General features: G+C 62.4%; 1 protein-coding gene across 6 annotated transcripts in view; it reads left to right on the top strand.

Annotated features, from left to right (window-relative positions):
* SBF1 (SET binding factor 1) overlaps positions 1–13453 on the top strand; it is a 46992-nt gene that overhangs the window by 14673 nt on the left and 18866 nt on the right. For 3 of the 6 annotated variants that reach the window (XM_088166010.1, XM_088166012.1, XM_088166013.1), the window contains exons 2-9: positions 5448–5533; positions 7567–7704; positions 8084–8218; positions 9561–9671; positions 10527–10550; positions 11449–11554; positions 11966–12098; positions 13005–13113. In XM_088166010.1, coding sequence (XP_088022136.1) covers positions 5448–5533; positions 7567–7704; positions 8084–8218; positions 9561–9671; positions 10527–10550; positions 11449–11554; positions 11966–12098; positions 13005–13113 — 842 coding nt within the window. The remainder of the gene's footprint in view (positions 1–5447; positions 5534–7566; positions 7705–8083; positions 8219–9560; positions 9672–10526; positions 10551–11448; positions 11555–11965; positions 12099–13004; positions 13114–13453) is intronic. The other 3 variants (XM_088166011.1, XM_088166014.1, XM_088166015.1) reach the window with 1 other exon arrangement.

Consider the following 13453-nt stretch of genomic DNA (forward strand, 5'->3'; position numbering starts at 1 on the left):
GCAGGGATGGGCCAGGGGCTGGCACTGAGGGCTTTTGTCCTGGAGTTTGGAGTGTGGCTGTGGCTGGATCCTGTCCCACTGTCCCTCTGTGTCCCTTTGCCAGCTGGGAACAGCTCTGCTCTGGAGAGCTGGGGGTGCTCACCTGGAGAGGGGAAGGCTCCAGGAAGAGCTTCCAGCACATTCCAGGGCCTGGAGGGGCTCCAGGACACAGGGAATGGCTCCCACTGCCAGAGGGCAGGGCTGGCTGGGATCTGGGGAATTGGGAATTGCTGGCTGGGCTGGAATTGCCAGAGCAGCTGTGGCTGCCCCTGGATCCCTGGCAGTGCCCAAGGCCAGGCTGGACATTGGGACAGTGGGAGGTGCAGGGGGTCTGGGGTCCCTTCTATCCCAAACCATTTCGTAATTCCCACATATTTTTTCTGCAGGGCAGGAGGGACCATGGGAGCAGCCAGGGCTGTTTTTAGGCCATGGGTAAATGTTGGCAACCCCATAATTATCACCCGGGGTGCCAGTGGAGCTGGGAATGGCTCTCTAGGGAAGCAGCTGGAATTTGGCAAAAAATAAAAAAAAGGTAAAAATAGCAGAGGATCCTCCCCAAAACGCTTTTAGCAGCTCTGGCCATGGGCCCACGCTCCTGATGGACACTGGGATCCTGCTCCTGGGGGAACTGAGCCACAGCACCCACCCAGCTCCAGGTCATGGAACCTGGGAATCCTGGAATGGTTTGGGTGGGAAGGGACCCCAGGGCCCCTGCAGTGCCAGCCCTGCCATGGCAGGGACCCCTCCCACTGTCCCAATGTCCAGCCTGGCCTTGGGCACTGCCAGGGATCCAGGGGCAGCCACAGCTGCTCTGGCAATTCCAGCCCAGCCAGCAATTCCCAATTCCCCAGATCCCAGCCAGCCCTGCCCTCTGGCAGTGGGAGCCATTCCCTGTGTGCTGTCCCTCCTTGTCCCCAGCCCCTGTCCTGGAGCCCCTCCTGCACATTGTCCCCCCAGCTGGGTGTCACTGTCCCCTGGCTGCTCTTGGTAGAATCCCAGAGGATTTGGGGTCCAATGGGACCATCAGGGGTCACCTGGGATCCCTTGAAGCAGCTCCTGGGCCCTCACAGGCTCCCGTTTTCCCGGTGGGCTCCTCCCAAGGGTCCTGTGGCTGCTGCCCCGTGTGGGTGGTGGTGTGAGGGGTTTGGGGGTGTGGGGCCGTGTCCCCCAGGGATTTTTGGAATAACTTCCTGCCCCGGGGCAGCTGCAGGGCCGTGGCCGGGTCCCGCTGCCAGGAGCGCTCCGGGCCCGCAGCGCTTTCCTCTCGGAAGCAGGCGGGGTTTTTTTCATTTAATTACTTCCTCTTCGGCCTTAATGTTTCCAAAGATAAACACGGCTCTCCTTTGGAACGGGGTCAGGGAACAGCCGGGCTCTACCCGGGCTGTGCCGAGCCTGCTCCCAGCCCCAGGCTGCTGGGAATGTCCCAGGATCTGTCCCCTGCCAGGACAGCGGTGATTCCATGCTGCAATCCCTCTTCACTGGCCATTCCTGGATCCTGGGGTTTTCCCTGACCCCTGGGGCATGGGCTGAGTGCCATCCCCGAGTGCTGTGTGTGGTGGGATCCCAGTGGATCTTCCTGCAGGATTTGGGAGGGCAGAGAACCCCACATTCCACAGGAATGTTCCTGGGAGTCTGCACCCGCAGGTCCTGGCAGGGCACCTGGCACTGCCCCCAGGCTGTGCCCAGGGTGGGGTGGCTCTCTCCAACATTTCTCCTGAACTGGAGAGGGATTAGGGAGAGGCTGAGAGGGATTAGGAAGAGGTTTGAGGAATAATGACAGCCCGGGACAGCACTGGTGTGAGCCGGGGTGAGAGGGATCAGCGCTGGCTCCTCCTTCCTCTGCCTCATTGCAGCTTCCTGCAAACCCCCGCTGCTGCCAGGCTGATCCAGAGCCTCCCAAAGCCGGGATTCCATCGGCAATGAGAGCCGTGCTCCATGGCAGGGCCGTGCTGGCAGTGCCCCGGTGCTGCTCCTGGATGTTGTAACTGGCAGCGAGTGACCCCGGGCTGGACGCGTTTGCCTCCCGTTCGTGCCTGGATGGAGTTTTTCCAGCCTGGAATTGCTTCCTCACCCAGCTGGGTGTCCGAGGCTGTGGGATCTGATCCTGATCTCCCCTGTGTGCTCAGACACCACCGCGGTGACCATCGGTGACCATTAAACACGGAATGAGGAGCTTGTCCCCAAGTTTTTCCCTTTGTGTAGCTGCACTCAGGACAGGAATTGCTGTTCTGGCTGTGACTTTGTGGAGATTTTTGTCCTAAATCCCCTCCAAATGCCTTTGGAGCCAGAGGTGGCCCTGTCACCCTGCTCCTGGGAATGTTCCTGCTGCCTGGGAAGGGCTTTGTCCTTCCCGAGCTCCTTGTCCCGTGGGATTGCCCTAAGACATGGACAGAGGCACGAGTGGGATTTATTCCTTGGGATTTTGCATTCCCCTGTTCTGGGGGGCACAGCGGCCATGCCACAGGGGGATGTGGCCTTGGGGACATTGAGGGTCCAGTAAGTGCCACCTCAGGAAGAATTCCTCCATGGAAAGGATTGTCCAGGATAGTACAGGGATCTCATTGCCCAGGGGGGGTTGGAGTGCCCAGCCCTGGAGGTGTCCAGGGAATTGCTGGAGGTGGCACTCGGGGCTGGGGACAAGGTGGGCATCAGGCACAGACTGGACCGGGTGATCCCAGAGGGCTTTTGCAGCCTCAGGGATCCCAGGATTGGCACAGGGAGCTGCCAGCACCTGTGTGGCAGCACAGGGCTGTCCCACCCCGAGGAGTGGGGACAGGGACCGTGTGCTCGCCCTAGGCTGGGTGGGCTCTGGAGCAGCGGGGCCGCCCCCAGCCCCACAAACGTCCCTTTGTTCCCTCCATAGAAAAGGCATTCTCCGTGCCCCCGGGGGGACAGGGAACAGGAACAGAGGCTGCTTTGTCCCCACAGCAGACACTGGGTGTTGTTCTGGGTGGGCTTGGGGGCGGGGGGCTGCAGGGCCGGGCTGGGATGGGATAATGGGATGGGATAATGGGATGGCTCATCCCTGGCTGTGCCTTATTCCTGCTCTGCGGGAGGGAGGAGCTGATGGCCAGGCCTGGAATATCCCAGTCCCCACTCAGGTGATGGTTGCTGGTGAGCAGAGGGGTGAAGCTTAGGCTGGTTGTCCTCAGGTTGGTGTGACAATCCTGGAATCATGGAATGGTTTGGTGGCATCTTGAAGCCCCTGCAGTGCCAGCCCTGCCATGGCAGGGACACCTCCCACTGTCCCAATGTCCAGCCTGGCCTTGGCCACTGCCAGGGATCCAGGGGCAGCCACAGCTGCTCTGGGTGACCTGTGCCAGCTCCAACGCCGAGCTCTGTTGTCCCAGCTTTGGCTCCCCTGGATGATTTCATCCCAAATTTCTGCAGTTCAGATGTGTGGGGGTTGTATCCCAGCCTGCAGAGGAACAGCAGCTCCTGTTGTCCCATCACGGAGGGGACACTGGGAGCGAGGGACAGTGCTCGTGTGTCCGTGACCCCTGTCCGGAGCCGTGGCTGTTCCCGGCTGTTCCCGGCGAGCCAGCGCTCCCAGCCGGGCTCATCCTGTGCCGGGCCTCGGCCCCGTGTTTGACTCGGGCCTTATTTAGAATTTCCTGTATCACAACAACATCCCCTGCCCTTCCCGGGGAGGGGCTGGGCTGGCCCAGGTGTCCCCCAGCCCCGCAGGAAGGACGGAGCTGCAGCAGCAGCTGCCTGGACGGAGGCCACACCGGGGGCCACAGGCACACCGGGGGTCACAGGCACACCGGGGGTCACGGGCACACCGGGGGTCACAGGCACACGTGCTTTCCCAGGGACCTGCAGCTTTCCCAGGGATCTGCAGCTTTCCCAAGCTGGGATGGCAGGAGGATGGATGGGGCAGGAAGGGACGTGCTGATCCCGATATGGAGCTGAATGGTGGAAGTGGGAGGGCTGGGATCAGCTGAGGGAAGTGCTGGGGGTGTCCTGAGTCAGGCTGTTGGTGACAGTCTCTAAAACGGACTGGAGGGACAGCACACAGGGAATGGCTCCCACTGCCAGAGGGCAGGGCTGGCTGGGATCTGGGGAATTGGGAATTGCTGGCTGGGCTGGAATTGCCAGAGCAGCTGTGGCTGCCCCTGGATCCCTGGCAGTGCCCAAGGCCAGGCTGGACATTGGGACAGTGGGAGGTGTCCCTGCCATGGCAGGGCTGGCACTGCAGGGGCTCTGGGGTCCCTTCTATCCCAAACTATTCCAGGATTTTGTGATCTTGTATCCATTTCCCTTTAGCTCAGGGTATTCCAGTGGCAGGGCTGGGTGTGCAGGGCACAGCTGGGAGCTGTCAGAGCTGTAATCCTGGCGTGGGGATCTCAAGGGATTTTCCTGTCTGGAGCTCGAGCTCAGCCCTTGGCGCTGGGAGTGGGCAGCCTTTGCCCAGGGCTGTGTCCAGGGGGCCGTGATGGCAGAGCAGGGCCGTGGTGACAGAGCAGGGCCGTGGTGACAGAGCAGGGACGTGGTGACAGAGCAGGGCCATGGTGGCAGAGCAGGGCCGTGGTGACAGAGCAGGGCCGTGGTGACAGAGCAGGGCCGTGGTGACAGAGCAGGGCTGTGGTGACAGAGCAGGGCTGTGGTGACAGAGCAGGGACGTGGTGACAGAGCAGGGACGTGGTGACAGAGCACGTGGCCAGGCAGGATCTGGTTGACCCCATCCCTGTTAACCCAGTCCCTGTGGATATTTGGTGCCCAGTTTGGCTCCAGCCTTTCCATTTTGGGCCCAGGGCTATAAATGGCCCCTTTCCCTTTCCCTCTGCTGGTCCTGCTAAATCCAGCTGTGGCTGCTGGTGGTGAGCAGGACCCTGGGGACACGTCTGGGCTCCCAAAATAGCCCTTCCCTGGTGCTCCTCCTGCATTCCCAGCCCCGTTCCGTGGCCAGGCCCCGGCTCCTGGGTGGTCCCTGGCAATGGGATGATCCCTCTGGGATCCCAGGGCTGGAATATGTCCCCTCTCCCCAGCTGCCGTGGTGGCGGGGCCAGAATCCCAGGTTTGTGATTCCCAGGTGGATGCAGGAGTGGCTGTGCCTGTGGGCAGTGTGGGAGCCCTTCCCAGCCCGCCAGGGGCTGTGACAGGAGCAGCTGGTGCCACTGTCACCTCGGGCTGTCCCACAGCCCGCCCTGCTGAGCCCTTTCCCGGCTGTGCAGGGGGAACAGCGGGATTTGGGGTGTGCAGTGGTGTGGGCCGGGGGGCAGTGAGGCTTTGGAGTGCTCCAGGAAGCCCCGGGGAGGCAGGAGCTGCTGAATCCCGGGCAGGAATGTTTGGGAAAGGGGGATGAGGAGCAGGGCCGGGGTCTGTCCTGTGCTGCCCCACCCCGATGTTGTTCCTGCCATTCCCGGGTGTCCCCGCTGCCCTCTGACCCCACCTTGTCTCCACAGGGAGCGGGGATGGGCAGGGGCAGATCCTGCAGCGCTTCCCGGAGAAGGACTGGGAGGACAACCCCTTCCCTCAGGGCATCGAGCTGGTGAGTGCCTGGGGACCCGCGGTGACAGGGGGTGACACAGGGACACATCCCACGGGCTCTGCCTGGGCCAGGACGGAGCGGGTCCCGCTCTGGAACTCTCCAGAAACAGTGGGATCAGTGTGCTGGCTCCTCCTTTGCTGGGATCAGCTACTGGGATGCTGGAATGCCTCCTGGGGGAGCCGTGGCAAAACATCCTTCTGTATTTTTACCATTAATGCTTTAATTTTAATTTAGTTTCCCCCACATGGATGCAGCCTTAGTGCCCACAGCCCCCTCAGGAGCGTGGCCAGGCGTTTCCCAGTGCCCTGCCCGAGGCTGGATCCCAGGTTTGGGGTCTGGGTGTCCCCCCAGCCCTCCAGACACGGTCACAGCTCTCAGGAGCGCTTTGGGATCCTCTCATTGTCCCTGGGACATTCCCGGGACGTGCTGCTCTGGGGATCCTCCAGGCAATCCAGGAGCGTGGGGTTGTTCCCCTCATTGCTCACCTGGAGTGGGAGCTCTTCCCAATCCCTGCCCTGCAGCTCCAGGGACCCTGAGGGAAGGCTGGGCTGGGACAGACCCCCGGGCTGAGCCCTCTGCAAGCTGCTCCATTCCCCCTGGAGCTCATGGAATCACGGATTTATTTGGGCTGGAAAATCCCTCTGAGCCCATTGAGTGGTGCCAGGGCCACCACTGGCCATGTCCCCAAGTGCCACATCCACGTGGCTTTGAAATCCCTGCAGGGATGGGGGCTGCACCTGGGACATCCTTTCAGGTGGGATTTGGGAAGGAATTGCTGGCTGGGCTGGAATTGCCAGAGCAGCTGAGGCTGCCCCTGGATCTCTGGAAATCCAAGGCCAGGCTGGACATTGGACACTGGGATGTCCCTGCCCATCATCCCTGGGGTCACTGGGGTCACTGGCTCCTCATCCCATTGGTACTGGGGTTGGCAGTGTCCAGCTCCTCTCCCCATCCTGTGTCCCCTAAAATTCCAGTGCAGTTTGGGACCTTCCTGTGCTGTTTTATCTGAGGCACAAACACACATTTATTTTTGTTTTTGTTTTTCTGCTCTGAGTTTCCTGGTGTCTGCAAGGACTTGGGAACTGTCCCAAGCAGGAGCAAAGCTGCTTTTTTTTTTTTTTTTTTTTTTTTTTTTTTTCCCAAGGGTTAAAACTGTCCAGCCAAAAAATCCCTGGAATTTAAACAATTGGAGCCCTGTGCTGTTGGGAGCCAGGGATGACTCCAGGGCTTCCCACAAGCTCTCCAAGTGTCCTGGGGGAGCAGCACGTGGGGCTGATCCACAGGCAGCTCGGGAAATCCACAGGATCCCATCCCTGGGGCCGGCTGGGACGTGACACTGCAGTCAGGGCTGATCCTCCTTGGCAGCTTTTTGGGGAAAAAAGCGTTCCCAGGGTGTGCAGGGAGGTGGAATTTGGAGCTCCTGGCTGTGTGCAGTGTCCAGTGGCAATTCCCAACAGAAATATTTCTGACAGCGACAGCGGCACAGCCGGGCCGCTGTGTGTGCCAGGGGAGTGGTGCCACCTCCTGGAGCCACTCCAGAGCCCGTGTCCCTCCTGTCCCCTTTCCTTCTGGGCTCTGTGTGCATGGGGTGGGCTGGGGGTGTGGGGTCTCTGCTCCATGGAAGGGGTCTGGGGGCTGTGCAGAGTTTGGGGTCTCTGTTCTATGGGACTCTGCACACTTTGGGGTCTCTGTTCCATGGGGGGAGCTTCCCCAGGAGCTGGGAGGCTCCTGCCTGGCCGGGCTGTCCCATCCCATTGTCCCATCCCATTGTCCCATCCCATTATCCCATTGTCCCATCCCAGGGTTGTCCAGGCAGCTCCTGCTGTCGCTGTGCATGCACAGGAGGGGATGCACTGGTTCCCCACAGAGGGGATTTGGGAATTCCCAAAGAGCCCATCCAGCGGGGCTGGGCGGTCCCGGGGGGCTCTCCGTGCCCCCGGCCCGTGGAGCACGGCCGATGTGGGGCCGGGAGGGGCCGGGCTGGGTGCGGCTGGGGCTGGCAGCCCCCCGAGCCCGCTGCTGTCCCCCTGCAGTTCTGCCAGCCCAGCGGGTGGCAGCTGTTCCCCGAGAGGAACCCACCCACGTTCTTCGTGGCCGTGCTGACCGACATCAACTCCGAGCGGCACTACTGTGCCTGCTTCACCTTCTGGGAGGCTGTGGAGAGCCCGCAGGTACCCACACGGGGACACGGGGACACGGGGGGACAGGGGACACGGGGACACGGTGGGACACGGGGATGGGGGACAGGGGGACACAGACATGGGGATAGGGGATGGGGACAGGGGGACACGGGGACAGTGGACATGGGGACACAGGGAGACATGAGGACAAGGGGACAGGGGGATGGGGAAATAGGGACAGGGGGACGGAGGGCACAGGGACATGGGGACAGGGGCTGGCAGCACTGACTGGGAAGGATCCAGCTGCTTTTGGCTCTGGCAGGGTTCCTGCTCTCCCTGTGCCACAAGAATCCAGAGCCTGGCACTGGCGGCTTGGGACAGGCAAGAGCATCCCTTAGCCCCTCACCCAGGCTGGTTTGTGTCTCCCCAGCCCCAGAGCCACTCCAGGAATGGTGAGGGTGAGGAGGAGGAGGAGGAGGCCTCGTCCCCCGTGCAGCCTGCCCAGCTGTTTGCTCCCAAGAGCCTGGTGCTGGTGTCTCGGCTGGACCACGCCGAGGTGTTCCGGGTGAGCTGCTCGGGGACAGGGCAGCTGTGCTGGGAAACTGCTGCCCGTGGGGGTGGGAAGGGGCTGGCACAGCCCTGGGGGAGCCTGGCCCTGCCCTGCCCTGCCCTTGGCACCCTGGAGCTCTGGGGCTGGGGCACGGGGCAGGCACCAGCCCCGAGCCGTGAGGAACAGCCCGTTCCTGCAGTTCCTGCAGCACTGTCTGTGCCAGCTCTGCGGCCTCCAAAGGTGCTGCATTGTGAGCCTGGGGAGGGCTGGGAGCTCTGTGGATTGTATCCATGGGGATGGGGCTGGGAGCGTCCAGCCTGGAGAGGGAAATGCTCCAGGGAGAGCTCAGAGCCCCTGGCAGGGCCTGGAGGGGCTCCAGGAGAGCTGCACAGGGACTGGGGACAAGGAGGGACAGCACACAGGGAATGGCTCCCACTGCCAGAGGGCAGGGCTGGCTGGGATCTGGGGAATTGGGAATTGCTGGCTGGGCTGGAATTGCCAGAGCAGCTGTGGCTGCCCCTGCATCCCTGGCAGTGCCCAAGGCCAGGCTGGACATTGGGACAGTGGGAGGTGTCCCTGGCTTTCTGTGGAGTGGGAGTTCCCTGAAATACAGGATCTGGGGCAGCTCCAGGGGACAGGGACACCTCACCTGTTTCCAAAGACAGAGGTGTCCTGGCAGCTGAACACAAACAGTTCCCAGCTCCTCATTCCAGTGCCCAGGGATCTGAGCTTGATCTTCCCTCATTATTCCAGGGTTTTATCCTGCTCTTCCCTCACCATTCCATTGTGCCAGACTCTGCCTGGCCCTGCTCTCCAAATCCCAGCGTTTGTGTTTTCCCTTTTCCTCCCTGCCATGGGGAGGTGGTTGGAAAACAACACCCCGAGGGTGCCTGGAACACAAATTCCTCAAATCCCTCATTCCCAGCTTGACTTGAGGGCTGGTGCTGGTGCCTCCAGACTCCCTCTGAGCTGGGGCTGTTGTTGCTTCCCAGTTGGAATGGGCAGTTTTTGTGGGAAGGGACTCAGGGCTGACCAGAGCCCAGCGTGCCATCAGGGGCATCACCCGAATTTTGGGTGGGATCTGGGAAAGGATCTCCTCCCATCCCTTCCTTGGGGCCTGTGTGGGGCTGGGAGTGCTGGGAGGCTGGAGCAGCCCAGCTGCTGCCATGGAGCTGTGACCCTGGGGACACATCTGCTGCTCTGCTGGGGTGGCTGCAGGATGGGGACCTGCTCCTGGAATATCCCATCCCTGGGGACGAGGCACACCTGGAGCTGGCATTGCCAGGTGTGTTTGTGGCCAGGGACAAGCCCTGGGAGTGTCCCCAGCTGCTCATCCCTGCTCTGCTCCCCTCTCCAGAACAGCCTGGGGCTCATCTACACCATCTACGTGGACGGGCTGAGCGTGTCCCTGGAGAACGTCATTGGGAACCTGCTGACCTGCACCATCCCCATCACGGGGGGAGCACAGGTGGGTGTCCTGCTCTCCTGTCCCTGTCCCTGTCCTCACTCTGTCCCCCCCAGTCCTGCTCCCCAGGCTGGCAGAGCCCAGTGGGCCCCGTGGGCAGGCTCTGCTGCCTTCCCCAGTGCTTCCAAGCACAAACCCCACTCAGATCCTCAGTGAGCCAAGGAGCTCCTGCTGCAGCTTCCGTGGCCTGGCTGCTGCTGCCCTGGCAGGGAGCACAGGGGCTTGAGCAGCATCTCACGTGGGTGCTGGGGGGCACTGGGACAGCACAGAGGGCACTGGGACAGCACCGTGGGGCACTGGGACAGCTCCCTGTGGCACCCAGGGTGCTGCAGGTGCCGGGGGAAGCCAGCAGTGCTCCTGGGATTTGTGGAGCCAGGCCCGTTGAGGGAGCAGAGCGAGGTGCTGCCCATGCCAGGGCCGTGCCAGGCTCCCGGGTTTGCAGTCCCTGCCCGTGGGATCTGCCCGGATCCGGCCCCTCCCGGCAGCACCAGGAGCAGGACGGCTCCTGCTGCCACCATGGCTCGCTGAGCTTGGCACGGATCCGTGCCCCCAGCTGGGCCAGGGTGGCTCTGTGCCGTGGGAACGGGGACTGGGTGACAGGGGGGACACTTTGGTGCTGGCACTGACCTTCCCGTGGTTTTCCTGCTCTCCTGCTGTGTGCAGTGCTCCTTCCCAGTGCTGTAGGCATTGCTGTCCCTCTGTGTCCGTGTGTGTGTCTGTGGGCTCCTGTCCCATTGTCCCTCTCTGTGTCTGTGGGCTCCTGTCCCGCTGTCCCTGCTGGTGTCGGTGTCCCCTCTGTCCCCTCTGTCCCTGTCTGTGTGTCCTAACTGACTGTGCTCTCTGTCTGTCCCACCTCAGCCTGACGTGGAGGATGAAGCCGTGGTACGAACTCCTTTTCTTTCCCACCTTCTTTTCTCCACCTTTTCTGTCCCTGTTCTGGGTCTGTCCCCTCATTAGCAGCCTCTCTGTTAATTGCTGTGGCCCAGCCCCAGGTCCTGGTGGTCTCTCAGGTCCCTGTGTGTCCCTGGTCTCTGGGAAGGGCCGAATCCCTCTCTGGGTGTCCCCCTGGGGTTGTGACAGCCCAGCTCAGGGGTCTGGCTGTGCTCAGAAGTGGATTTTGGGAGCTGGGAGCTCTGGCCAGGAGGTGGCTGCAGTGGGAGCTCTGCTCTTGCAGCTTTTCCCTGGAGAGGAGTGGAAAGAGCAGGAGAGGGGTCTGGAGGCAGCCTGGGGCTGTGTGAGTGTCCCTGGGAATGTGCCGGGGGTGTCCAGGATATTCCTCAGGATATTCCTTCCCTGGAGAGGCTGCAGAGCTGGGGCTGCTCCTGGGCACAGCCAGGCTGGGACAGGGGAGCTGCTCCCTCAGCTCCAAGGCTCCAGGAGAGGCTCAAACTCCCCTCGAGTTCCAGAGGGCCCTCGTGTCCCAGAGACCCACTGAGTTCTGGGGACCCCTCGTCCTGGAGATCCCACAAATCCTGGGGAGCCTCGTGTCCTGTAGAGCCACTGTCCCCCACCCCTCTGTGTGGGTCCTGGGGCCGTGGGGACACTGCAGGAGGTGCCTCCTTCCCCTCAGCCCAGGGACCCACTCGAGCACCCCGTGGGTGCTGTGGCAGCATCTTCTTCTCTCTTTCCCTTTTCCTTTTCCTCCTTCCCTTTTCCTTTCCCTCTTCCCGCAGCAGAGGGGGTTGTGCTGGGGCACGGTGGCCCTGGCCCTGTGCCCGGGGGGGCCTGTGCCAGTCCCTGCGTGGGTGGCCCTGGTGACCAGGTGTGTGTTGCCTTGCAGAGGACGATCTCTCTGGGAGCAGGGGACAGGCAGGTGATCCAGACCCCCATCAATGACTCGCTGCCCGTCAGCAGCTGCAGCGTGGCCCTGCTCTTCCGCCAGCTGGGTGAGAGTGTCCCCACCCTGTCCCCGTGTGTCCCCACCCTGCCCCCGGGGCACCCAGGGTCCCTGGGTCACCTCCTGCTCGAGCTCTGAGCCGCCCTGGCCCCACTGGGCCATCCCTGTTCCAGGAGGGTGGGATTGGGGCTGGGGTTTGGAGGAGCAGCCCAGGGCTGCCACTGGACTTGTACCCCCAGGAATGGCCACCCTGTGCCCCCCAGGAATGGCCACCAGGAGGGACAGAGCATCTCCAGGAAGGGGCAGCACCCCTGGAGTGACCAGAACCAGGCGTGGCTCTTTGGGGGATGCTGAGCTCCTCCCCGGGGCAGGATGCAGGGATGAGGGGTGGGGTCAGGGGTCTCTGAGGGCTGTCAGAGGGATTCCCCCAATTCCTGAGCCCCTGCTGTGCCCTGCCCAGGCATCACCAACGTGCTGTTCCTGTTCTGTGCTGCCCTGACCGAGCACAAGATCCTGTTCCTCTCCAGCAGCTACCAGAGGCTGACGGACGCCTGCCGGGCCCTCCTGGCTCTCATGTTCCCCCTCAAGTACAGGTGAGGGTCCCCGAGCCTCCAGCTGTGCCAGCTGTGTCCCTGTCCCACCCTCACTGCCTCCCAGGGATAACTGGGAATGTCCCAGCCCTGCCCTCCTCTTCTCCCAAGCAAAGTGGGTTCTGGCAGTGCTGGAAAATGTTCCTGGTGAGCAGGGACAGCACCCAGGAATGGCTGGAGCTGTGCCAGGGAGGGTCAGGCTGGATGTCAGCAAAGGTTCTTCCCTCCCCCAGAGGGGCTGGCACTGCCCAGGCTCCCCAGGGAACGGGCACGGCCCCAGAGCTCCAGGAGTGTTTGGACAGCGCTGCCAGGGCTGCCCAGGCTGGGATTGTTGGGGGGTCTGTGCAGGGCCAGGAGCTGGGTCTGGGAGCCCTGGGGGCCCTTTCCATGGAGAATTCTTCCTGAAATTCTTCTTTTGGAGTTAATGGCTCTGCTGGAAACCTTTTCCTTGGTCAGACTTTGATAATAACCCCGAGGCCAGACAGGGATCATATCATGGAATCCCAGGGTAATTTGGATGGGAAGGGACCCCAGAGTCCCCCCAGTGCCAGCCCTGCCATGGCAGGGACACCTCCCACTGTCCCAATGTCCAGCCTGGCCTTGGGCACTGCCAGGGATCCAGGGGCAGCCACAGCTGCTCTGGCAATTCCAGCCCAGCCAGCAATTCCCAATTCCCCAGATCCCAGCCAGCCCTGCCCTCTGGCAGTGGGAGCCATTCCCTGTGTCCTGTCCCTCCTTGTCCCCAGTCCCTCTCAGGGCACGGGGCAGCCATTTGGGCACCCTGGACACAGCTCCAGAGCCAGGATCATGTCAGGCTGTGCCAGGACAGGGTTGGGATGTGGGGCAGGGCTGGGGTGGCTGCACTGGGGCTGTGTTTGGGGCTGGTTTTGAGGCTGTTTCTGGTTGCAGTTTCACCTACGTGCCCATCCTGCCTGCCCAGCTCCTGGAGGTGCTGAGCACCCCCACCCCCTTCATCATCGGCGTCCACTCCATCTTCCAGTCAGAGACCCAGGAGCTGGTGAGAGGCCTCGTTCCCTGTCTGGGGGCCAGGGATCAGCACTGTGGGTGTCACAGGCTTGGGTGACAGCTTGATCCATCCTGGGGGTGCCCAGGGCCACAGGCACCGTGTGCTCAGCCTGGGGTGCATCCAGGGGCAATGGCTGGGCCCAGAGGGAATGGCCAGGCCGTGTGGGAATGTCCGGGTCCCTCTCCTGCCAGGTGTGTCCCCCTGTCCCCACAGTGAGGGATCCCAGTGTGTCCCTGGATTTGGGGACAGGATGGGACACAGGGAGTGCCGAGCGCTCAGGGAAGGTGGGGATGAGTCAGAGCCCGGCCCCGGCCCTTTCCTGAGCCAGCTC

Source organism: Sturnus vulgaris, chromosome 5, assembly GCF_052056855.1.
Source record: "Sturnus vulgaris isolate bStuVul1 chromosome 5, bStuVul1.hap1, whole genome shotgun sequence".
Classification (NCBI taxonomy): Eukaryota; Metazoa; Chordata; class Aves; order Passeriformes; family Sturnidae; genus Sturnus; species Sturnus vulgaris.